Source organism: Varanus komodoensis, unplaced genomic scaffold (genome assembly GCF_004798865.1).
Source record: "Varanus komodoensis strain SLA01 unplaced genomic scaffold, ASM479886v1 scaffold43, whole genome shotgun sequence".
In the NCBI taxonomy this organism is placed as follows: Eukaryota; Metazoa; Chordata; class Lepidosauria; order Squamata; family Varanidae; genus Varanus; species Varanus komodoensis.
The window spans coordinates 4,974,919-5,001,185 of record NW_025335985.1 but is presented as its reverse complement, the minus strand read 5'-3'; the positions used below and the strand labels follow the sequence as shown (position 1 = coordinate 5,001,185).

Here is a 26,267-nt window from a genome sequence, read left to right as displayed (position 1 = left end):
ATATCACAATTTCCTGAAAAGGCCAAGATTTGGCCCAAGAGCAAATCCTTACCCCCAAAGATTTATAAACAAATTAGCATCTATAAGCAATGATAGAACAATCATTAAGCAATGGTAAAAAAGACAACTTTTCAGATCCAGTGCACAGAAATCAAACTAAGCAAATAGGTACTCCTTTGTGAGTAAAATAAAATAACACAAAAGCCCTTACAATTAGATGTTACTTTTAATAGGAAGGGGGGATGTGCATAATCTTTAGGAATCCAATAACTTGATTGTTCATCTATTTTCCCATTTTCTGAACATCTCTTCAAGAGCAAAATATTTTCACAATGCTTTTAAACAGAGGAGAAGGCAAGTTACTGGAACATTACAGTCCTTTTTAAAGCAATACAAATGACAATAGCTTTTAGAGTCCCAGAGGCTGAAACTATAAGATTACAAGCATTTAAGACACCTAGTTTTGAAATACTTGCAGCTGTATTTATCAGATCTGTCTCTCTTTAACAAAATATAGGTGGGATGGAATCTGATGTCTTCATAAATACTTTCACTAGGATGGAGAGTTTACATTTTCTTCATTGGCAATAAAAAGTGCTCGGTTCACAAAAAGGGATACGTCAAAATTAAAACATGCAGTGGTGGTGGTTGTCTTTAAGAACGCTTCACTGTATTCCAACACTGAAGTAAGCAGTATTTAGGTTATCTTGTATTATTTGCCGAAAAGGAAAGTAATTTTGCCTGTGTGTCTGTAGCCTCTCCATTCAGTATGAAAGGAAGAAAGGGGTAGGGACAGGAAAAGATCTCTAAGCAGCAAAAAAAAAACCCACCACCTACATTTTTGGCATGTTTTATAGTTACTCAAATATATTTTCTCTTATACGTATGAAGCCATTATCCAGTGTTATCATGAAATACAGACTGTCCATTCTAGGTAGCCATTGCTATCTCCAAGATCAATGTTAATTAAAAAGAAACAAAAGCAGGGCACCACACTAATTTTGGGATCTAGTACACTAAAAGAGTGAAAACCTGGGGTAGGGGGGCATGAACTTACAGTTTATAGAAGGAACTAAATATCTGCAAAAAAGCTGATTTTTGGTTGTATAGTATGTTACACTTTGATCTGCTGCATCTGCCAATTTAGAACAGATGTGCTTGTCTTTCCTTGTATCCTTTCTATATTTTTCTCTCCCTCCCCTCCCTCCCCCCAAAACCTTACACCGTATCATGGATATGAGCCCAAGTATCCCAGACAATCCAGTGAATAGCTAGTGTAATGCACTGGTGTGATGTGTGAGATTTTTTTTAAAGTCTCTCCCTTTCAATCTTCATCAAAGTTCTGTTGTAGAAGGAAGTTGGCTGCCAAATTTTCATTCTTCTCACATGCAAAATACGCTTGTATGACAAGTCCTTCAGGAAATCCTAGTGCCTTTAACTATAAAAAGAAAAAGTCTATTAGAACTCATATTTGAAGCACCAACCTCTTTAACAGAATAAATTCTGGGTGCCAATGTTTTTAATGCTGGATTGCATTAACAGCTTTAGTATTTACCCTGACTTATTATACTGCTGCATCAGATATAAAACTGGCCATAATGGGATCCTGACACACAACAAAAATTAGACTGATGAAATGAGGATGATGCATACAGAAAGCCGGCTCTCTATTTTAAACTCTATGCAAAATGGCTATCTGCAATACTGATTAAAACTATTTGGAAAATTTAAGAAGTACACAGCCCAGGTTTCAACTGCACTTTTCCATTTTATAAAGCCTGATTATTGGGTAAATATTGAAGATGTTAGTCCAGCACCAAACCATCATGGTGGGCTGTCTCAACCTTGCCTAAGACCTCGGACATACAGTGAAACTGTGTATTAACTTCCTAAGCAAAGCCCCTGAGCAAAGCCCCATTAAGGATTTGAGTTCAGGGCAAATCCTTAATCATGATTCAGGTATTTGAACAGAAGTTCAAGTATGGTTAAGGAGGACAAATCCTATGCAATAAAACCTAAGAAATATTTGCTTTGAATAAACACTAAAAAAAGAAACCTTTTAATAAGGTATTTTGAACCAGTATGATTTGTTTCCCTTCATATGGCTTGAATATGCACCTGGGAGGGAAGATGCAGGACCAAGAGGGGGAAAACAATGTAGTGATAGTTACAGGGAGATATGGCTTTAAAAAGGACTGGCCAGGTAAGGGGAACACAGCATAAATAGTTAACAGCAGTATTATATTCTAATTGTCCCCATACCCACAGGTCTGGTGGTTCCATACCAGCCTGCTCTTGGGACCTGTGTTTTTAAATGCCAGATCAGTACAGAAAATGTCTTCCCTATAATAGTGAATAAAGTGGCCAATCTGGCATGTATAACTGAGACTTTACGTATGTAAACAGGGAGGGCTTAGTCTTTCCCAGCTAAACAAAATGCTGTACTTGGTTCAGTTTCAGGACATACTTGAGGGAAGGAGACATTTTTCAGATGGGCATAGGGATCATGCTCTGAAAGGGCAGGAGATGTATAGGCTGCGGGCCTATTAAGATGACCTGCCCCGAAGACGAACATTTCCAGGTAGTTTCCAGACAGCACTAGGGGAGTTTCCAGCTGATAGGTTTGGTGCTCCTGTCAAAAGCTGCTTACTCTTGTGGAACACAAAAATGACCCTGGAGTCTGACATGTTGGCTCCTGGCCACTGGTCATGCCCTCTCGCCTAATGTGGCCGAGTGGTCACTTTACCATTCCCTTCAGTACACTTACCTGCAGTTAGCTCAGCCTGCCCTCAGTGTTCTTTTCACACTGCACCAGCCATGCCCAATCTGGTTCCTTCCAAATGTGTTGGACTTCAACTCCTACCAACCCCAGCCAGGATGACCAATGGTCAGAAATGCTGTGAGTTGTAGGCCCAAATATCTCGAAGGCACCAGGCTGGGGAAGGCTACATTAGTTTTTGGGGGGTTTTTTTTAAACATTGCTTCTGCTATATTTCTGAGTTTCTCCGGTTTTTGATGCATGTTACTTTGGCTTCCCTAATTGTAAATGTCTTACTGGACCCAAAAGAATATGTGCTATTTACTAACTTTTCTCCAGTCATCAATTTTTAAAGAATTCTTTGTTTTTATAATCTTTGACCTCAAAATTTAACCACACTTCACACCTTAAACTTTTGTGTCTTTTTCTCCATGTTTATTTTTTGTGTGCAGCATCATTCCCATACACTTCCTAAAAGAATTTGATTATTTGTAAATGGTTGTGTCCATTTAGGTATAATTCCTCTTATGAAACTGAATGCTTATTGGTTCTTTTTGGCAATTTCCATTTGCTTGGACAGGCTCATGTGGCCACTGAATCCTTGCCTTTTGACATTACAAACTACAAAGTAGGGAACAGTCAGCTGGGCCAGGCAAGTGATTAATGCCCCCTTGCAAAGTGGGAGTAGCTATATGCTGTCTGAAGGAAGCAGTGGAGTGACCATTTCTGAAGAAATTCTCTAGACCCCCAAAAATCAAAACATAGGAAGTGGGTGATAGCCAACCAAATCCAAGCTCTTTTGGATGAGACTGATAATTATCTGGATATACCTCATTCAGAGAGTGTAGTTTACCCTTATGTTATGAAAAATACAGGGGTAACGTGGATCTATTGATATTTCTGGATCTTCTGGTGCTTTCTGAAACCATACTTCATGGTATCCTTCTAGAACAACTACCTAAACTTGGAGTAGGGTATACTGTATTGCAGTGGTTGTCAGCTCCAGAAGGTGATGTTTGGGAAATACTGCTTTGCACCATGAATTCTCCAGCATGAGACACCCCAGGGATTTATTTTCTCTTCCATGCTATTCAACATCTACATGAAGTTGTTAAATGGGTTCATCTAGTATTTTGGAGTAAGATGATGACAACACGTTCAGCAGGTAAGGTTGTAGAGATCCTAGACTGGTACTATGACAAGGGACTGGATGAAGGTTAGCAAACTGAAGGCCTGTTCAGTCAAGACTGAGATGCTGTTAGTGGGTGGTTCCTCTAACCAGATGGAGGATGCCCAACCGGTTCTGGATAGGAATGCACTCCCCTTGGTGGTTCCCCTGCAGCCATCTTTGTCACTTGAACCTCAGGTGGTCTCAGTGACACTGAGTGCCTTTTACCTGCTTCAGCTTGTGGCTTAGTGGGGCTGATTAGCCAGACTAATCAGTGGGATCTGAACACATAATACCAACTGGCCTATCTCTCTGTTTCTGAACCCAATTCAAGTTGTTAGGGCTGTCAACAACAGACAACTAACCTGTCAAGTCTTACATGACTGATGGAACATCTCTAGCAACCTGAATGCACAGGGCCACTAGGATCAACATCTGAGCAATTTCTTCAAAACTGTACTTTGGAGGGAGGCTCAAAGGGTAGCAACAAGGGAGAAGGCCTTCTCAGTGGTGGCCCCTCAATTAGGAAATGTTCTTCCCATTAAGACTCACCCACCTAGCACCAATTCTGTCATCTTCTCAGTGCCATGTTGATTGCCCTCTTCCTTCAGGCATTTAAGGATATTTAACGGCATGATGGGGCATTTCTGTCAGCTGTTTAACAGGTCTAATTGGCACTAGAATTGTTTTATCTGCTACTTTGTATATTTTGTTTACTAGAAAAAAATCATGTTTTTATTATGTTTGTAGTCCATGTCAATGAACTGTTATAAACTGCACACAGAGTGGCTACTGGACAGCATAAAAATAAAATAATCCACACCAGAATGTTGCGGGCGCACCTCTTCAGTGCACCTCTTCAGTGCTCCAGCCAGTCAGCCATGCCTTCCTCCAGGATACCTCATTCCATTCTCCCACCCCACAGCAGCCAGCCAGCACTATAGCCACTGAGCCCAGCCAGCCCTAATGTTCTCCAGGTTTTTGAGGGCCCTTGAGCAATACATTGAGTCAATCCAGTCAATACTGTTATTGCTCTTCACTCCTTTCACATAATTGCTGCCACTTGCTACTTTACAGGCAAAGAACAGGGATGCTGCAGCATCTGTTGCTGCTGCTCCTTGCCACCCTTTCTGGCCCAGATGGGTAAGAGGCAGGTTGGGCTGCCCTGCTCAGTCCTCACGGAGCTATCTGGGGAGGGAAGACTTTCCCTCACTTTCCCCCAATTTATCTGTACTCACTAGTTTTTCTCATTTAGAATCCTACTGATACCTTAGTCTTGTGCATGGATGGTGCCCATGTGGCCAGGTGAAGATCCATATGGCCCTGAACTTCAGAAACAACAGAAGGGAACTCTTTTTTACTGCAAAAATACTCAACTCACCCTTTCTATAGCTTCTTTTTCCTGAGGTGTTACTTGAATATAGTTCATGTGACGGCTTCCAGCTTCAGCTACTCCACCGCCACCGCCGCCACCACCCCCTTGACCGGATTCCTGAACAGGCTCATTCAACATCTGAATAAAATGTTCTTGATGTTGGCTTATTTGCTGTGGTGCATGGGAGGACAAAAGCAAACAATACACTGAAATAAAGCACATTCATTCCTACAATACCCTTAACAAATTACTAGTTCCTGCTATAAATACTAGTATACATAATCTAGATTTGGAAAAAGAGAGATCACTAAGAATGCTTTATAGTGTTCACTCTCCCTACCTTACTGGCTTGCCTTTCTCCCACTATGTAAAAGCAGCCCAAAATTACAGAAGACAACCCAGGATGCTTTAAAAGTCACCTGCAGTAACTGAGGGTTTTCCCGCCCTATTTGCTGTAGCAACGCAGGAAGAAGAGATGGATTCTGTTGAATAATTTGTCTCATCTGCTGGAACTGAGGCTGGTTTCGTAAAAATTCAAGAGGATGTCCTGAAAGGAAAGAAGACTTTTTTTTAAAAAAATAGGCATAATTAAATCTAGTAAATATTTGGAAAAGAAAATATGGCAGTTGAAAAATGCCTGGGGCAGGAAAGGGGAGCAATAAATTTAAGCAATGCCTTTAATCTAAATGCGATAACATGTTCTTATCTCACAAGTACTAATGAGAGACAGTTCCTCTGATGGCTAGAGTATCAGATTGAGACTTGGGAGATCTGGGTTCTACAGTCTACGATGTTCACTGGTGACTTGGTGACAGTCACTCACTTTCAGCCTAACCTATCTCACAGGGCTCTTGTTGAGGATAAAATTGAGTGGTGAAAAATATTAGGCCACCTTGGGTTCCTTGCAAAAGGAAGAAAGGCAAAGTACAAATGCAATGTAGCAATGATGATGAATCCCCTCCCTCAAAATTGAAGTAATTATTTCAGAGAGGAAATTGTTCTTTAACTTCTTTAAAAGGCAAATTATTACATGCTCATAAAAATACTAGGCTTATTGCCTATCAACATAGTACAAAATGCAACTTACCCTAAGCTTCAGAACTTGCATGTTTCATTTTGACTCAAAATATAATATGCATATTTTAAGATATTAATACATATATGTACTTTAGAGTGGTTGAAATAGACCCATGTGATCAAACTTATGTCAAAGGGTTTTACTTTCAGAAGTCTCAGACATTTTTCAACTGTCCTTCTGCTCCATTAACGTCTCCTGTAATTTAGGTAGTTGTAGTATTTCCAGTCAAATACTTTGGCCACCTAATGAGAAGGAAGGACTCCCTGGAGAAGAGCCTAATGCTGGGAGCAATTTAAGGCTAAAATAGAAGGGGATGGCAGAGGATGAGGTGGCTAGATGGAGTCACTGAAGTAGTTGGTATGAGCTTAGGTGGACTCTGGGGGATGGTGGAGGACAGGAAGGCCTGGAGGAGTGTTGTCCATGGGTTTGCAAAGAGTCGAATGCGACTTCGCAACTAGCAACAAAGTATTTCCAGTCTTCTTGGTTGAAATATAGTAAGCTGTCTTTAACAAGATAGACTGAAAATGATCTAGTCACAAGATCACAAGCCCAAGTAATACACAGCATGCACAGCTACAGGAGTAGCAATTAGTGAGGGAATTAAATCATGTTTCCTGTGAGGACATCTCATTTTCAAGAGCGAACTACACCAGTCAATCACTTCTACAGTAAAAAATGTGCCTATTCAAAAGTACTGCTCGACTTCCCAGTTACATGCCAGAATCATTTTTTTATGAACAAAAAGTGATTTAAAGAATCTGCCTGCCTAGAATCCGCTGTGTGATAGAACAGACTGTTGTAGACTATCAACTGGAAGCCTAGACCAGCTTCTCCCTTATTATTCAGGATTGCTGCAGGATTCTCTATAAAAGTAATTACCAAAAACAACTTGTTTCCCTGCATAATAGTACTATGGAAAATTACTATGGGAAAGAAAAGCAAGAAATATGAAGATCTGAGTTGCAAAACCACATAATCTGAGGGATCAGATATTGCGTCTACGGTTCTACAGGCACCATTTGAAATATGACTACCTTACCTCCTGTAGAGCTAGTAGTAGTTGTGGTCGTAGTCGTAGTTGTTGCTGCTGCTGCTGCTACTGCTGAAGATGGGGAAGCACCAGTGCTGGCTGCTTGAGGGGGATCAGCCATACCTTGATTTTCCCTATCTCCAGGTATACCCTAAAATGAGTACCATCACATTGAAAGAATTAAGTTTAGGAATTCAAAGTGCTGCTGGGAAATAAAACAGGGTTGGATTCAATGGTGTCACTCCATGAACAGGATGGATAGCACAGTCGGAATGGAATTACCTTCCCCTCTATGCTCCCCCAACATCCATTCCAGGTGGGGGTCCCTCCAGAGCAGATTTGAGAGGTATGCAACAAAACATGAGACTTGGGGGTTGCACATGACTGTTTCAACAACATGTGAGGCTAATTTTCACATGACTTAGCCATACCAACAATGAAAAAAGCACTTAAACCAAAGCCAAAATCATGAACTAGAAACACAAAGTGCAATCTATGCTTCATCAAAGGAATTTAAAGAAACAACAGTAAACAGGCAGGTGCCATTGTATTGTCAAAAGTTAAAAATTATGTGGTATACAAAACTACACAGCCAAATTGATGCAGCAACACGTGACATCTTATCATTGTTAATGAATCTGAAGACTTCAGAGACCTGGGATAGCAGGCTCTCAAGCTTGTAAAGAGTACACAAGGCACAAGCTGATTAGTGGATGTGATTTCTGCAACAGAGGCAGATATTTATGTTTACGGATTGTACTGCAAGTCACCTAGGGATGGAAAACCCTGAAAGATGACAAACCATACCAAAAAATACCCATGTTTAGAAGCCATTTTCTTACTGGAAGAATCAGTGCCTCAATTTTATCTCTTCTATGAAAACCACTGTTATTCCTATCTACAGTTCAGAGTAAGAAAACTGCTGTCTTACTTTTTAAAGTTTCTTCTTTATTTATGCAGAGGAAATGCATTCAGAGCCAGAAATGACATTTCTGGGGCTTGGTAGAAGCTACTATGCTCTTTTTTCCTTTTTCTTTTGTTTGCCTGGTATACCACAGTTGTGGGAATTCTGGAGGACAAACACCCTCCCAAACCTCCCAAAGTTACCGCCCCCCATAGTGTAGAGTACTAAGTTTAATGTAAAGAACAGGCTCCAGAAATAAACAGGCAATACTATTTCTCAACCAGTAATAACTTATTTCCAGGTCTTGACTCTAGAACAAAAGTGAAAATCCTTTGCACAAAAAGGATTTACATCAATTTGCTAACTGAGAATGAAATATATAGGCTCAATCTATGCCTGTTAAGTATTGAGGCACTTAGTTACATCTTCACATTGCTTTAACAAATTCAACAACTTCAGGTAACTCAGAACTAGTCTTCCAGGAATTAGAAGATTTTTAAAACAGATACAAGTGTAAATGCAGAAAATTGTTAAAAGTAATTTTCCTGGGAATGCTAAGAATATGCTTTTGATAGTATTATACCAAAGGCTCTTCTAAAGAGCATGCAAAAGTTATTTAAATATATGAGAACAGTGACAAGAGTTAACTGCACCAAAGTGGAAAACAGAAGACTGTCCAACTATCAAAGACTGGAAAAATAAGCTACTTGAGTATGCCAATGGTAAAATTAAGCAATTCTCTCTCTCTCTCTCTCTCTCTCTCTCTCTATATATATATATATATATATATATATATATATATATATGACCTGCCAAAGAAATTAATGAAAAATGGAAGCTTATTATAAGCAATTCAATTAATATTCAAGAAAACAAGACCTCATAAAAATATTATTAATGAGCTTCATCTTAATGTTAAAGCTTTTTTATAATTAGTTTGAAAAGACTGGACAATTAGTTGCTTTAAAGAACTATAAACTAGAACAATTTGTTTACTAGTCTAACGTAAGAATTGTTGACTTAATGATGGGCAGATAGAAATGTTTGCTTTTTATGAATTGTTTAGATTTCAAAATTGTATGCTCTACTTGTGTAATATTCCTTGGTATTCTTTTTCTTACATTTTTTTTCCTTTTCTGTAACTTACTTTTTATGAAATTACAATAAAAATGAAAATAATAAAAAAAACTAGTCTTTACATACAGTTAAGAAATTTTATTTAATTGTTCTATGTAATTAACACTATTCATATTATTTCCAATTCCAAGCAACCCAGCACACAACATATGTAGGAGACAACTATTCATGCACAATTTTCATCGAGACAGGTAAGCAGCGCAACGACTTGAGTGACTTTGTGAAAAGAATTGTACAATATCTAGCAGTAGAAACACATACTTCAGAAATGACCTCTAAGGAAATCATTTATCAAGGGGTTCTTATTCTTGAACAGCTTTCCTAATGTGGTCATTTCCAGGTGTACTAGGCTGCAACTCCCATTAGCTGCAGCCAGCACTGAAAATCCTCAGGAATGATGGAAGCTGTCATTCCAAACATCTGAATGGCACCACACTGGTGAAGGCCCATCTAAAACCCTACTATTCAGCAAATCAAGCTGAATATCAAGTCAACATGGAAATTATGAAAGCTGAAATAAATGCTGCCCCTTTTTACCACTTTATAAAAATAAGTTACTGAAACTTAGTTTTCAAATATTTTGCTGCCCATATGGCTACATTAAAAAAAAAAAAAAAGGAGCAGACGCTGATGCAATTCTCTGGATTTTGACTGAAATGTCATTTGTTAAAACACTCAAAAAGAAAGTAAGTTAACTGATGCTCAGTTAATCCTCACAAACTTTATAATTTCTCCTTGATGTTCATGGTTCTGCCACTTTCAAGGTTACTCAACAGAAGATAGAAAATTATGAAAATTAAGAGAACAAACTCACCATTAGAAGGTATTCCACTGCTCTGTCAGGATTGTTGAAGCTGGCTCTTAGTGCAGCAATTACTTGCTCTCGCTCATATCCCATTGACATGATCTCAGTCACCATATTTTCATAGGACTGACCTGTTACTACAAAGAACAGAGAAGCAACATTTGAAAAGACTCAGGGTAAGTATAGACAGGGGGCTGAGGTGAAGGAAAATGAATGTTGCATATTCTATCAAGAAAAGGAGGACACATCAGGCTGTATATTAAAAACTTTATATTATAGAAACCCAGATTCTTGTAAAATAATCATGTTGCCTTCTACCTCAGGTTGTTAAAAGTAGCTGCAGTGATCCATATATTAATTCAAAAACCTGTTTTACTCTCACCTTAATTAGTGTAATTTGAACATTACCCATAATCTATTTCAGACCTAAGTGTCTAATGTGCAAAATTGGATAATGAAGCAAGGCTGTCATTTTTTGTCACAATAGGGCAAACAATTTAATACAAAACCATATGCATGATCAATTGTAAATGTGGACTAGCTAACAGCTCTCAAGTACTGCAAGAAAATGAGGTTGCATTACAGAGCCACTATGAATTAATAAACAGTTAAACAGGATGAATGCTTCATCTTTACCTCTAACACATTTTTCAAATAAAACTCAACATATAATTGTTGAGTTTAAAAAAATGCTCATGAGGCTAAAATTTATGACATTGCTTTAAATTAACACACAGCTTTCCAGCAGCTCTCCCTATGATCTGCCCCATTCTCTTACTCCTGGATGTTTTTTAGAAAGCATACAGAGTACTGTGTGTCTTTGTGGATAACTTTCTGGGGGCCACCCACATGCTCTTCCTGTCCCCCAGTCTTGACACTTCTGTCCATTAGCATTATGTCTCCTTGCTGAACACTGAGAAAGGGTTTCATATATATAGAAATGCTGCAAGCTGCTGCTCAAAGAAAATGGCAATCTCCCCCTCCATCTGCAGTGGGACTCTGCAGCCATGTCTGTTTTCCCAATCAGCTAAAGAGAAGGAAGACAGGCAGGCAGAGGAAGTTCAAACTGTTCCTCCAGTTTCCCTCCCCTGTACTCAATTGGTGGTGGTGGCAAACAACTGAGCAGCAGGAAAAATGGCCTTGCAGAGAGTGGCTGGAGCTTGGCTTCCAAGAGGAAGATGGGTTGGACTGAGGAAAGTATATTGCAGACTGCAAATTCATTACTCCCCTTTTAAAATTTGACCAGTGCCCATAAGCGATTGGCAAAGCAAAGTTTAATCATCAGATTGGAGTTCTTCCTTGAACCAGTATCAGAATAAAACTTGGAACATATTATTCAGAATACAATTTTTATGTATCAAGGTTGCACAACTGAGATTTAGCATCCTGCTAAAAGAATGGACTGTGAAATGCCCAGAGTAAATTTGAGAACTGGGCATTGGTGTTTTCAGTTTAAGACACTCAGTCAAAGTAAAACATGTTAAAAGCCTGAGAAATTCAGAAATATAGCAGAAGGAACATTAAAAAAAAGAAAAACCAAAAAACTAATGCAGCCTTCCCCAGCCTGGTGCCCTCCAGATATTTGGGCCTACAACTCACAGCATTTCTGATCATTGGTCATCCTGGCTGGGGTTGGTAGGAGTTGAAGTCCAACACATTTGGAAGGAACCAGATTGGGCATGGCTGGTGTAGTGTGAAAAGAACACCGAAGGCAGGCTGAGTTAACTGAGGAGAGCCAATGTGGCGCAGTGGTTAAGACTGGGACTCAGATGATCTGAGTTCTAGACCATGCTCAGCCATGGAGCCAACTGGGTGACTTTGGGCCAGTCACAGACTCTCAGCCCAACCTACCTCACAGGGTTGTTGTTGTGAGGGTAAGATGGAGGAGGAGAATGATGTAAGCTGCCTTGAGCCCTTTATAGGAAAAAGGCAGGATATAAATTGAAAAATAAGCAAACAAACAGCAGGTAAGTATACTGAAGGGAATGGTAAAGTCACCACTTGGGCACATTAGGCCAGAGATCATGACCTGTGGCCAGGAGCTAGCATGTCAAACTGCAGGGTTATTTTTGTGTTCCACAAGAGTAAGCAGCTTTTGACAGGAACACCAGACCTATCAGCTGGAAACTCCCCTAGTGCTGTCTGGAAACTACCTGGAAATGTTAATCTTTGGGGCAGGTCATCTTAATAGGCCCACACCCTAGAAACATTACAAAGGGACTGATCCAACATCCTACACTTTCAGAGCATGCTCCCTATGCCCATCTGAAAAATGTTTCTCTCCCTCCCTCCACCCCTCAAGTACACCCTGAAGCTAAGTCAGAGAAGCTAAGCAGAGATGCAAGCGAGTCTGTTGTGCCAGTATGGACAGTTGTCTTAGATAAACCAAATCAACTGGCATATTAAAATGATCATTAAAAGAGGCATTTTGAAGTGACATATCAGCCACACACACTGTAGAATGAGAATAAACTCTTTTTCTTTTATTAAAAAACTACTCAAAGAATTCTCAAAAAAAAAACCCACTTACCAAGTGCACTTGTAGCATCCTCAAAGAGATTTGATCGTGAAGTATCACCTGTTGTACTGTAACAGAATGAAAACAGTTAACAGACACTACATTCAGAGTTATTGTTTTGTTGTTGTTATATTTATATCCTGCCTAATCCCAGTTATTGAGACTTGAAGTAATGTTAACTTTAGCCATCTCAAGTTTTGCTTGCAAAGCTTCTAAAATTGCTAGGCATTATTCTAAAAAATAATCGTAACAGACCTTGTGTTTTACCCTATTAAATCATGCTAACAGACAAATATTGTCCAATTATTCCTTTTTTCCCATTTTAGATTAATGCAGTAGAATACCCTGTCTAGCCATTATTAACAAAAATTAAAATGTCTACTGATACTTGCTCTCCAGTGAAAAAATTAATAAAACCAAAACACGTCTGACAGATACTGAAGACTAATATTTTTGCCTCATGATGGGAAAAAATGCATCAAAACATTAAATTATTTCAAAAACATTGTGAGCAACTGAAGGTGCATACTCCCAACAATTAATATGTAGAAAAAGTTTAAAGACAGCTAATATCTTCCATATCTACAGCCATTCCCAATTTGAACTAGGCTAGAATTTCTACAGTTTACTATTAAGAAAACACTTTCAGACCTCAGTAAAAGCAGTTTTATAATATAAACATATATTTGTACTATTAAAGAACTGGTTTTTAATTAGATAGAAAATGTTTATATACAGGGCACAGCAGATCAAAGAAACTGCAACAGTTCTGTTGCCCTTCAAGGAATCCCCAGTGCCAAATTTATTCTAAATTATGACAAGAATTAAGAATTCTCTAATAATCTGCTCATACCTGTCTGTGGATGTTGGGCTGGTGTCAGGTAGTGTCTCTACTGGCTTGTCTGCTGATTTCTCTTCTACAGGGGCACTTACAGATGGAGGCTCAGAAGCCACTGCAGCTGGTGTTGAAGTAGCTGGTGCAGGTGCTGACACTGGTGCAGAAGTAGGAGCTGGGACAGGTGCAGGTTTGGGGGCTGCAGCAGCTATTGTAGAAGAACTAACAGTAGTGGTGGTATCATTTGACTGCTGAGTTGTAGTAGGAGATGCAGCTGGGGCAGTTGCTGCTTTGGGCTGTAAAGCAGAATAAGTCTAGATTAATAAAATTCTCAAATGATGCTTTACTGATCCTTGTATTCTCAAATGATGCTCTAGTTATACACCCCTCTCAAGGCTTATCTGGAAGTTACTTTTACCACAAAGATGCTGCTTTAAATCAGTCCAAAGACTGCTGTGTTATATGCATCTTCTGCTCTGTGCATTTGTGATGGTTTTTCCATATGAGGTCTTCAAAGTTTACATTCACATAGCACAAGGAAATTACCTATTTATTATCAAAAATGTTCTACAGAGCAGTACCTAAGGAAAAAAGTGGGATATAAATCTAGTATAAATAAACTATGTGATGAGTACAACATGAAGTACAACTACTCACTTATCTGTGGTGCTACCAAACATCCCATGACATGAGACACTGCAAGTTTCTGTTCAGCAATGTTTCATGCACTTATTCTAACTAATTTGCTTAAACCAGCTCATATAAATGCTGCTGTGAATCTAATATCAGAGGAATAGCTTCTAAATTGAGTGGCTGAGTATCCTGGTTTCCTTGCAACTTATAAGACATCCTTGTTATGCAAAGATTAATGGCAGGAGACAAGTTTTGCTGAAATACAGCTTGCCCACAATTATCACCATTATCAAACTTGTACCACAATATGAAGCTGAAGAAAGGGCAGGTATATGCCAGAACACACTCCCAAGAATTATGGACCACCTCAGGGTATACGACCCAGAATACTTAATACCCCAGAGGCATACCTGGGAAGAACCGTGTAGGATACTAAGCAGGACAAGTCACTGTGAAAAGGGTTAGTATTATGAATATTCCCTGCATAGTTCTATACAACAGGCTTAACACCTACCAGTTAAAGCAAGTGTTTTCTATCTTTGTATCTCATTAGTTAACATCATCTAGCTGTACGAACAGCACATCATCTGTTTTATCAAAAACTCTGGATTATCGAATGGACACCGTTAATAGGGTCATCAAAATCTCACCTTGCATTCAGACCACAGCTATCTATATTGGCCTTGGGCAAGTCAAATTCACTGAGGAACATGCTGAATAATGAAAGACCAATCCTGATCAAATAGCAAGTTCAATGCACTTTATAGTTGGTGGAAAGTCATTGCTTTAACTCAGTCAGATCATTTTTCACTTTAGGACAGATTTTTTCAAGACACCTTACAAAAGCCTTAAAATCAGATTATATTTTCACCATGCAGCCTGTTGTAATATATAGTGAATATGCCCCAGAGATATGCAATTTTCACGTATATCAACTGACCACCTGCTCCAATTCCATCTGAAAAGTAGAAAAAAATCTTATCCATATGTGCAAGCCACTGGCCTGATTTACACAATCAACACAAACCCCATGTCTTGTTTGATCCACGGGGGTTGAAACATGTGCCAGCAGCCACTGTGAATACTCAAGCTGTTGCTTACTTTGATGTGCAAACCTGGCATAGAGTGGTCATTGCTGTGGTTAACAAAACACGCATAACGCAAAAACAGTCCATGGCTTGTGGGTGCTTCTTTACCAAAGAAACAACGCACCATCACCCAGTTTGAACACCACAGTAAACTATGATTGCCTGGTCTGACTTGATATTCACAATGCCCACCAGCCTGCACCACAATCCACCATGGTCTAAAAAGATATCATGGGCTGCAGCGATTGTACAAGTGAAAAAACATGCTCAACCATCATTCCAATAAAGTTGTCTATTATAATGCAAAACAAAAACTGTTTAAAGATTTTTAGATTCAAAGAGATTTTACATGATTGTGGGGCTAAAAAGGAGAAAATATAACTCTTGGGTTAAAAGTCACTGCTGGATATGTTACAACAAAAACATAATATGCATTTATTTTGATGTTATTGTAATGCTGACTATTCTATTAATGTTTTGACCAGGAAAACCCCAGGATAAAATTTATGAACAGTAACTTACTTTTGTTACCATAACCACTACAAAGTTCTTTTCATCAATTTTGTATTCTTTAAGAGCTGTATCATCATTAAGGATTTTACCTAAAAAACAAAACAGAACAAAAAAAAAAACATTTCTTATATTATTGGCTTCCCAATGATAAGCAGTGATAAGCAATGTGCTTACATGACTATTTTACAAGTGAAAAGAGTACTCATTAAAAAGCTTAGCACATCAGCTATAACTATCAAGAGACAGGTCATTTATGACTGCCAGGCAAGGGCACTGGTTCCATGTTCTTCACCCACTGGGTTATGAGGTGCTAAAAGAATAAATCGCATGCTGCAAGTTAAGTCAATATTTTCTAGTTATCTGTTTTCATTTGTATGGGTAAATAATTATCAGTTTTCCTCTAAGCATTTATTCTAAGCAACTTCAAACAGTGTGAAAATTGTCTACACTGCATCAACACTTTTGCTAAACTTTGTTTTTCCAGTAGGCCCATCCATGTGATGAGTAGTTTCTTTTCTACACAGGGAACTAATCAGCCATCCTAGCAAGTGGCCACCACATAAGCTAGGAATATGCTACCCAGTACATAAGCTACCCAATACATTTTGTTTTAAGGTGGGATATAAAAATGTTTCTCACCAAAACACTATCTCCCAAAGAGGCCAACAAATCTTGAAATACATTAAGGTTATCAGGTGGCTAGTATATACCATATACACCAGCATATAAGATGACCCCTGAAACTGATAATAGCAAAGCAAAAACTGGAGGTCGTCTTACACACCTGACATATGACAACCACCAGAAAAAGTCCAAAATATCAACCTATTATATACAAGTCACCTCATATGCTGCTATATATGGTAGAAGTTCATTATCTTACAGTCCCTCCCCACCAAAAGTAAAATTATCTGCATAAGAATCCACTTAATTTAGGAAAGATCATCCAAAATTAAATAATTAATAATTACATTATTATGATATAGTCCAATAGCATTATTTGACAACTATTCAGGAATATGCACAGGACCTTATTAGTTATTGTATACGCCAACTACGGATATTAGGACTGTCTACAGTGGACCTGTCTAACCTCTGAAGCTCTCAGCTAATTTTCCATAGAGAATTTTATTTTTCCACAGATTGTCCATTTTATAAGTTCATAGTGACAATACTTTCATATACAATATTAAGCAAGTTTGACAGTTTTATTTGTACTTAATGTTTTTCATGTGATCACCCCCAGCATCTCTTTATGTCTTTGATAAACAAATATGCCTCACTGTAAAATTCAACTAATTAGTAAAAGTGAAACTGAAGGCGCCCAAACAACTTAATGGAAGAAATGGAATTCTGAAATAGGTGGGTGGCTGTCAGCATATCCTGCAGCATTCCTTGGGTTGTTAAAAATCCATTTAATACAATCCATCAAACAAAACTCACCCACGCTTAAGACATTTACTTAGCTTGCAGGAAGATCTTGGCTTAAATGTCTTATGTTATTCATGTGCTGCTTGAAGAATTGATTAGAATATGTAGCATTTTCTCTCCAATAGCCTCCTCAAGATAACCTTTACATTTAAACACATTACCTGCATATATTAATTTTTGGCCAGCTACTGGAAAAGCATCTTTCCCCTTTTCTAATTCAATCTTCTCTTTCAATGCCTTTACCTATAAGAAACAGGTCAAGTTAGAACAAGTGTATAATTTAATTTGAAAGATTTATTTAAATGTATAACAGGACTACTGTGATAGCAAGTTTTTGGCTTCCTCTACTAAAAGCAGTATTTACGCACACATTAATGTAGTTCCCACAATAACTACAAACCACGATGGCTTGTTATAAGCGGTGGCTCCCAAGATTATGTGAGGGCTGGTAATCTCTCCCACAAGTCATACACCCAGATCTGGACAACACAATAAGCTGCAACTGTGTGATTATGCAAACTGCATGTGGTATGGTTTACTGCATGTCATTGTAACTTCTGATTGTGCCATCTAGCCCCTTGTTTTCCATGCTATGAACAAAACACTGCAAAATAATTACTTGCCCTTACATTTGCAAATTTATGGGCACTTAGACTTGGACCTTAAGACCTCAGACTAAATGGAGGTTTATGAAATGCCATTTTCCTCTTCCCACTCCCCAAGAAAAGCTGAGCTCCTCACATTCATTTCCCCTGGTGCCCATACCTACAGAGAACTATTTTAAAGCACTCTAGAAAAACAGGTTATACTCTGTGCCACCCCATCACAAGAATACATGAGATCTTTAACTTTAACCAAGGAAATGTGAAGGTAGCCTTCAATTGATTTATCTCTTCTGACTTCTTCATTAATCTGTGTTTTGTTGTTTTTTGTAATCCACACAACCATTTCTAAATATATTTTCTCTCAAAATTCACATTTTGAGTAAATAACTGGAACATGCAGAAAGGGCAAAATCAGATGAATAATTAATTTCCAATGCAGGAGATACAGATCAAGTCAGTTCATGAAATAATCTGGAAATGCCAAGAAAATAGTAGCAAATACCAGACAACAGCAGCAATAAAGATCCTGGAACTTCAATGTCATGCTCAAAGAACCCCAATGGGTTTTCAGTTGTATAGAAGGGTATAATTTGAGAACTTTTCCCTGTATTATCACTCATGCTATTTATTCAGGAGGCAAAACTACAGTATGTGATAAACAGATGCCAACTATTACTTTCAACTAGTTTGTTCCATCTTCATTTGTCTTAGTTCAAAATCATCTTCACAGTAATCTAACAGTATTGCTGCATATTCCATTTCTTAAAGTTAGAGTTCTTCTGACTATGGTTCATATCCAAAGTTGAATGGAACTTTATTTCAACTAGTACTGTATACAGTCCCATATTTTGAGTACTGAGCACTTAAAAGCACTCTTACTTTACTGCTTAACTTTAAGTTGCCTCTGAAAACATGTACGTGAAAAAACTGAAAAGCACACACAAATGAAACGAAGACTTGCAAATGAAAGCCTATAGAAGTGATCTGAATGGCATTTAACACCTATGACCCAGTATTTCAGTCTACAGTCTGAACAAAAATAAGATGTTGAAGAGTCATCTATAAGTATATTTCAAGCCCAGGAAAGAAAATTTTGAGAGTGAAGGTAGCATTCAATTTATAACTATAAGAAAAAAAATTTTTTTGCATGAAAATGGTTTATTGAAGAAGCCATGAAAACCAATGCTAAGCTCAACCAACCTGTAAAAACCAGCAATATGTATATCATATTTAAATAGTAACTAGGACTACTTTTGAAACAAACAGCTGCCAGGAAAATGCATATTATAACCTAGTGCAAAGTGTTTCCAAAATTCTACTTTGTATTTATGACAGCAGGCTTTATGCTCAAACCTGTACAAAGTTTCCTTAAGTTATGGCTTTGTGACAAGTGCATATTATCATTTGATAGCTAGTATCAGACCACCAAGCAAGACAGAACAGAACAATCACTGCCAGCTTCTTCATTCTCCCTGGCGATGACCCCAAATACATGTCAAACATTTGTTAGCAGTAAGACCGCCTTACACAGTGATTCTCTTACATATCCAACTATTAAACAATAACTAAAGTTCTGAAAAGTTATACTCCTATTCTAAGATGACCAAGCTTATGTTTCCCAGGGAAAATTCAATTGAGCATGCCTTTCCTAATATGTCCTTGTCAGGAAGTTGGAAAGGGACAGACTATTTTAGATGAGAAATTTTGATAGGCAAGATTTTTAAGGCTAGGTCAAAACAGCATTTTAAATGTATCTGGAAAACAACCAAGAGCCAGTGAAGGTGCAGTATTGAGGTTACAAAGGTAGAAGTGACAGTCAGTCAAGTTCAAATAAGAAGAGTCATACATTTTACCTGATAAGAGATGGAAACAACTACTCAAAGCCAGTGAGGAAACACAAAAGTCCACTTACAACACTCCACACAGGAGCACTCCAAAGCTATAGTCCTGGAGGCCAAACCCTAACAAGGATAGCTTTTTATGTCTTTTGTAAGTCACATGACTTGCAAAACTGCTAGCATTAGAGAAAATATTCTGTAAGTTTAATGACATTAGGAAACAGACAACATTTAAAGGGGAATGTTGTTGGAGCAGAAACTAGAACAGAAATTCACCCATAATTAGAAAAAGATTCTTTAATACCTATGCAAAAAAAGTCATGAAGAGACTGAAGTTTGGCCACATATTAAGAAACATATAGCCTGCTCAGAAAAACAACAGAAGCATAGTAACAAATTAATAAACGCAAAAGCACAGTAAGCCACTGCAGCAGCTGCAGTTTTGTTGTGGGCTTTTAGGAATGTTATATTGCTGATGCACATTTTCCTGTTTCCTGTTTTACCACTGCATCTTCAATATATGAATTTTAAGCAAAGCGGCTGTGGAAGGTCTCTGAAAGGCAGACTATAAATATCTTAAATAGCAAATCAAATGAGACCACTGTCCCATCTAGCCAGGTACTTTCAGTCAGCTTCAATGATCTTCCCAAGGCCATCTGGAAATCCCAGGGACTGAACCTAGAATCTTTTGTATGTCAAGTATGGCTGCTTCACATTTTCAGATAAATGATAAAAGTGTTCTTCAATTAAAATGTATTTTAACATAGATTCCCAACTTTATCACAAATCTCACATTAAACTGCCTGGTGCTGCTCTAAAAAAGCTAAGACATTCTGGGTGGTTTTTAAACATACAAATAGCCTGTTTAGGCAGGCTATAGCACAAAACATGTCCCAAACATTTTTAAATTAAATAGCAGTTCTTTTCATGAATGATTTCCTTAAAACATGTCAAAAATCATAAGCTGCTTTTTTGTTCTTAGATTTTTCTACACGTGATTCAGCTGCTCTATTTGTAGAACTACATGTTCCACTTGCCCAATATCCCCCTACCCCTCATGTACACAGTTTTCTCCATGAAGTAACCACCATTTCTGCTTTGCTTTCATAGTGCTTCCAAAACTAAAGAGCTCTGGAGTACTTTACAGTAAGGTTTTACCTAAGCACCCAAATGACAATTTTAAGTGGCACAAATAAGTGGGCAAGTGGCTATTTGTAAGACTTGTAAGACTTAAGTAAACAAATACTCAGACAAATTGGAATGCCCATCTTGCATTTATCCTCGCCATTAACAAAACCACTAAAAAGAGAAATGTTGACAGCATGGCTGATTATTCAAAGTTTAGAAACAACAGCTCAAATTATATTAAAACACCCATTTTTAATATATTTCAATGCTTCTCACTTTTGTTCATATGATTTTAACCCCCACCACATTGTTTAGTTGAAATCCTGGGAATGTCAAACACAGGATGTGCTAAGAACTGACCATTCAAGGCCCATAAACTTAATGAGAATTAGCTTATTGTTTACTTGTGTTTATTTCTCATCCTTAAAAGAACCCTATGACAGTTCCACCCTCCATGTTACCCTGAATGCTTTAGCTATAGGGTGGCACAAATTGAATAAATTAATAACCTCATATTAAAAATGGGAGCCTGTAGCTGAGATTAATGGCTTTTTTAAAGTCACTTATCAAGGTCATGAAAAGACCACCAGCTGATACATGGTCCAGGGCTTCCCTTGGCCTTAATCTGTACCTGGCAGGGAGTGTGAACTGCCTATAAAGGACACAGTGAAATGTTTATTTTGCAACAGGCTATGCTGAAATAGCAGTACTCTGTCCCTAAAAGCACAAGAATGTTTTTTGCATAAAAAGTTAAATTCCAAGTTTGGAACTTCTGCATTAACAATTCTATTATTTAGCACTGCAATTAAAACATGTACAGATTCCAGAAGGGGGGGGTGCATAACAAAATGTTACTTTGTATCCCTACCCACTACTTATACTTTTATTAAGGGCACCATCCAGCCTGGAAGAGGAGCCATGATGAGTACGAGAACCAGTATCTTTAAAACATTTTTATTTAAATCGAATTTACTGACGTGATTCACACATAACACTAACCCATTGTTTATTTAGCCCACAGGCTGCTGAATGCTGGGTTTTCATGATGTGCAAATCTAGCCATCCTAATACACCATGCTTTGTTAAACAATCCAGAATAAGAATTCTTAAGTTGTTATTGTAATGGAGATGGGGTGGAGAGCAGCAGCTCTGTATGCCAATACTGCAGCACTGCAAAAAACTTTGGGGTACAAAAAGGAAGGAGGAAATAAACCAGGGATTGAGAAAACAAACTACCAACCATACCCTGGGTAGGACAACAAACCATGGGCTAAATAATAAAGCTTGGGATAGCAGGATGTGATAGCCAGGTCATTGAGTTGAACTGTGTTTTTCTATGTAAAAGAATAAACTAGCAGGCAAACATGTAAACTCTAACACAATTATCCAGTTTGCATGATCACTGCAAACCAAAGTAGGGAGCAAAGATTGTGTAAATCAGGCCAGTGATTATTATATGTATAATATGCAATGAATATTTAGATTAATATTCCCAAACCAGGTGCGCTCCACATGTATCAGGCAATTCCCATTTTCCCCAAAAGCCACAGATTAAGTTTTTGATTCTCCAGTTCTGGAATTTTCCGGATTCTTATTCTTCAAGCAACTGATCTTTGCATCCTTGTTTCACCAAAAAGTCAAAACAAATCTGGTGGTTGAAAGTGAACTGGGGAAAATGATGGGAACCCTACCAATTTATCCTGGGGGAAAGTGGGTGTGGCTCCAGCCAAAAATTCTAGGCTGAGTTAGCAGAATCTTCCCAAATGAGGCACAGCCCCCATATACGTGATTTAGAGACACAAAGAAGAACTGGGAGTTTGTTTGATAATGCAGACATAAAAAAACTAGCTGCTCTCCATATCTTTTGGGTTACAACTTCCATCAGCCATATAGCCTATCTAGTTGTAGAGGACGATGGGAGTTATAGATCAAAATATCTGAAGGGTCACAAGTCTCCCACCTGAAATATTAAAACTATACTTAGTTGCAGACTATTATGTTTTATCATAGCAATCCCATACATATTTATGAATGGAAGTACTTAGAAAATGCACATAAATCTTCCACCTTCTGGCAATTAGGAAATGTACATGATAACAGCTCAAACCATTCCTGTTACACTGGCTGTGCACAATCAGTGCAATCAACTAAAATACAGTGCACAAAGACCCTTTGTTCCTACCTTCATGTAATCAAAGAAATCAAAATATTTCCCATTAACTATAGTTTCCTGTTTTGACCAAATCAAGAAACAACAGTTAATGGCTTCAGAAGATGCCATGATATCAAGTCATGGCCTGAAACTGATTTCTTATCCTGATTTGTATCAATGCCATTAAACATTATTTCCCAGTTCATCAGAACTGAAATACTACTGTTAATGGAAGAGTTCCTAATCTGGACTTTCAAACCAGCTCATGATGTCAGTAATCTTTCAGTTTTGTACACTGTTATTCCCATGATGCAAATGAAGATTTGAGGTTGGAAGTAGCTCACCTAAAGCTGCCTAGGGAATTCTGAAAATTGAAGTACATTATTCTTCACATTTCACAGAAGCTAACATTGATAGGTTTTCTGTCTCATGCTCAAATATCAACAGTGATTAAGATCTTACTGTTGTACCCACTAACTTGCTTAAAGCAAAAATAGGAAATAGTCCATTAATAAGATAAACTTTCATCGTCACAAATATACCATTACATTTTTATTCTGGCATTTCTCGGTTATAAAGCAGTATACAATTCTTCCACATCCTCACAACAATCCTGGGAGACAGATCATATTAAGAGATAGCAACTGGATAGCAAGTCACCAGTGAGCTTAATGATTTGATTGATATTTGAATGTCTGCATTCCCGGTGCTGGTCCAATATTCTAATCCAGCCTTCTGCAACCTGATACAGCCAGACAGCATGGACAATTGGCAGTAATACAAGGAGTTGTAGTCCAAAACATCAAGAAAGAACTGTTGAAGAAGGTTGCTATAACCACTACCCTACATGCTTTTCCAGAATATATAAGCCTTCTAATGATAAAAGTTATAGGAAGCATTCTCATACACAGAGAGAGAGAGAGAGAGAGAGAGAGAGAGAGAGAGAGAGATGGGAGTGTGAGCATACAAGCATATGCAGAATTTTGAAATTGTACAGAATCCTCTAAAGAGAGCACTGAAAATTATGGATAGAAAGCAGCCAGCTATGTCCTACATTAAAGCAGTATGGAACCTATAACCAAATAGTTGGGCACGCCTTTTCAGATATGGCATTATAAAGCAGATTTACCAGTTGTTCTACTGGTTGCGTTGTTTCCAAAACTTATTTTACCCCCATACTGCCATAAAATAGCCATTCCCATCCTGATAGCCTATTAAAGTTTTGGACAACAACCCCCATTATCCCTGACCATGTTGGGTGAAGCCATTGAGTTTTAATCTAAAACAACCGGAGCATACCAGGCTGAGTAAATGGCACAATATTATACCAAAAAAAAAAAAAAAGTTTTAAAATAGTTGAGACAAAATATGCTACCAAAACCGAACTCAGATACCCAAAGCAAATTTCCCTAAGGGCTAAATGTGCATAGAAATGGACCAACAGTCTAAGGAAAATACAGTAAATCTACTGAAATAAACTGCTTCCTAGGCTATTTGTTCATTTTCAACAAGCTGCTAGTATATTTTGCAACTCTGGAGACTGATCTGCAATTTTTACCTTCTTGCTGATACTTTCTAGGATTTCAGACAAAGCCATCCTGGTAAAACAGAAGCCACTTCTTGATATAATAAAAACATTTAGCTTCAAAGAATTGAGTTTGTAGTGCAGCTATATACAACCTCTCTCCAAACTGTCAGACCTAAAGCATCTTTCATCAAGATTTAGCCCCAGACACATTGAGTCAAGGATACAAACTCTATATGGGGAAGTCAAAACACAGAGAAGCACAATACATAAGTAAATTAAGGATAGCATAACTGCTCCCCTCTAGCTGCTGATAAATGTGAACAGTAGTATAAATTAGCTTTCACTGGAAAATGTGCACAACAGCATAAATTATTTTTCACTGGTCTGTTAGGAGATGGAACATAAAGGTGATGGCACGAATAAAATAAGGCGTATCTTTGCATTTTCTTAGACCCTAAGTCCACTATTACTGACTAGGAAACAGGCCAACTTCCCAGCTACCCTTTTGAGCAGATCAATGCTGTTCTCACTTAAGGGAAAGAACCTCACAGGCATTCCCTCTAAAACTACAATTTAAGCTGTCTCGAGTGCAAATAATGCTCCTATGCGATCTACTTAACACGAAAATAAAGTCTGACTAGAAACACTAATCTGAACTACGACTGCATACCCAAATGCTTAGCACAGCAGTTCAGTAAGAACAACTTACTTCCCTTGCAGTCCACACTTCGATAAGTAAACTCCTCCACTGATTCATCTTGAAGAGGAATTGCATTACTCGCTCCACAGGCCACCAATTCAGCGTTAAGAGCAAAACCCAACCTAGAAAAGCCGCCTTCTGCCCATCTCTCCTGTACACGGCCTTCGCACTGCATGCCCGGAGCGCGCGCAGGCGGCGGCGCGCACACGCACGCACACCCCTTCCTCAAGCAAACTGAAATAATGCAGAGTCATAGCAAAGCCCCAGTCCAGGACGAGGCAGCCACCAACTCTCCCTCATGTCCCTTCCCTCCCCGCCCCCCGGCTTTACAAATCACTGGAATCCGCTGTTCGATGTAGATAAGCTGGACGAACGGTATGACTAAAATTACAGGCCCCCCAGGGGGGGTGAGGCACATCCCCTTCCTCGCCTTGCAACAGCGACTGGAAGCCCGCAACAAGGCCTGGCGCCAAGGAAGCGAGCCACAGCTTCTCCAGCCAACTCTCACACGAGAGGCCTTGCATACGCTCCCGCCTACCGCCTCCCTTCTTCCTCGCACCGTTTCGTCCTCTCTCTTCCGTACCGCCCCCCACCCCCCGGGACTTCCACTGCTGTCCGCGCTCTCGCCCACGCTCCTCTTGCTCCCTCCGAAAAGGAGGCTCCAACTTTTCCCACCACAAGTTGTACTGCAACTGCTCCAGCAGGCCTCAGTGCGGGGCCTCGGAATAGCTTCCTTTCCTCTGCCCCCATCCCGCCGCCCCACAACCAGGCTTAGGCCCAACGGCTCGTCCCCTCGTTCCTCACGCCGCACCGTCTCCTCAGGGTCGATCTCTATCTTGAAGGTTTGCTGCTGCAGGGTCTTCAAAGTGATCTGCATGGCGGCTGCTCGGCTTTAGGCCCCGGCAAAGCCTACCCGCAGGCTGGCTCACGGAGGACGATGGGCGGCGGCGGCGGCGGCTCCCCCTGGGTCCTCCACTCGCTGCTCCGGCCTAGGTTGGCTCAGGCTACGGTGGGAGAAAGGGGGCGGAGTTGGGGGCGGAGTT

The 26,267-nt window shown here is 39.0% G+C and overlaps 1 protein-coding gene across 3 annotated transcripts; it reads right to left on the bottom strand.

Annotated features, from left to right (window-relative positions):
- Positions 1–207: 207 nt before the first annotated feature.
- On the bottom strand, positions 208–26,267 carry RAD23B (RAD23 homolog B, nucleotide excision repair protein). Of its 3 annotated transcripts, none has more exons than XM_044443852.1 (10): positions 26,036–26,267; positions 17,435–17,516; positions 15,852–15,931; positions 13,627–13,904; positions 12,786–12,841; positions 10,265–10,392; positions 7,419–7,560; positions 5,721–5,848; positions 5,308–5,490; positions 208–1,438 (listed from the first exon to the last, which is right to left on the bottom strand). In XM_044443852.1, the coding sequence occupies exons 1-10, from the start codon at positions 26,099–26,101 to the stop codon at positions 1,325–1,327; spliced, it is 1,257 nt and encodes a 418-aa protein (XP_044299787.1). In that variant the 5' UTR covers positions 26,102–26,267; the 3' UTR covers positions 208–1,324. The 3 variants fall into 3 exon arrangements, with proteins under 3 accessions (XP_044299787.1, XP_044299789.1, XP_044299788.1); XM_044443854.1 differs by having other exon boundaries at positions 5,308–5,472; positions 26,036–26,265; XM_044443853.1 differs by lacking the exon at positions 26,036–26,267 and adding an exon at positions 25,234–25,503.

What these genes read in the sequence shown, in the direction of transcription:
- RAD23B (XM_044443852.1), bottom strand. Translation starts at nt 26,101, where the DNA reads ATGCAGATCACTTTGAAGACCCTGCAGCAGCAAACCTTCAAGATAGAG. An exon ending in CCAAAAATTAATATATGCAG is followed by an intron (nt 15,932 to 17,434) that starts GTAATGTGTTTA and finishes TTTGTTTTTTAG; the next exon opens with GTAAAATCCTTAATGATGAT. An exon ending in AAAAAGAAGCTATAGAAAGG is followed by an intron (nt 1,439 to 5,307) that starts GTGAGTTGAGTA and finishes TTCTTTTTATAG; the next exon opens with TTAAAGGCACTAGGATTTCC.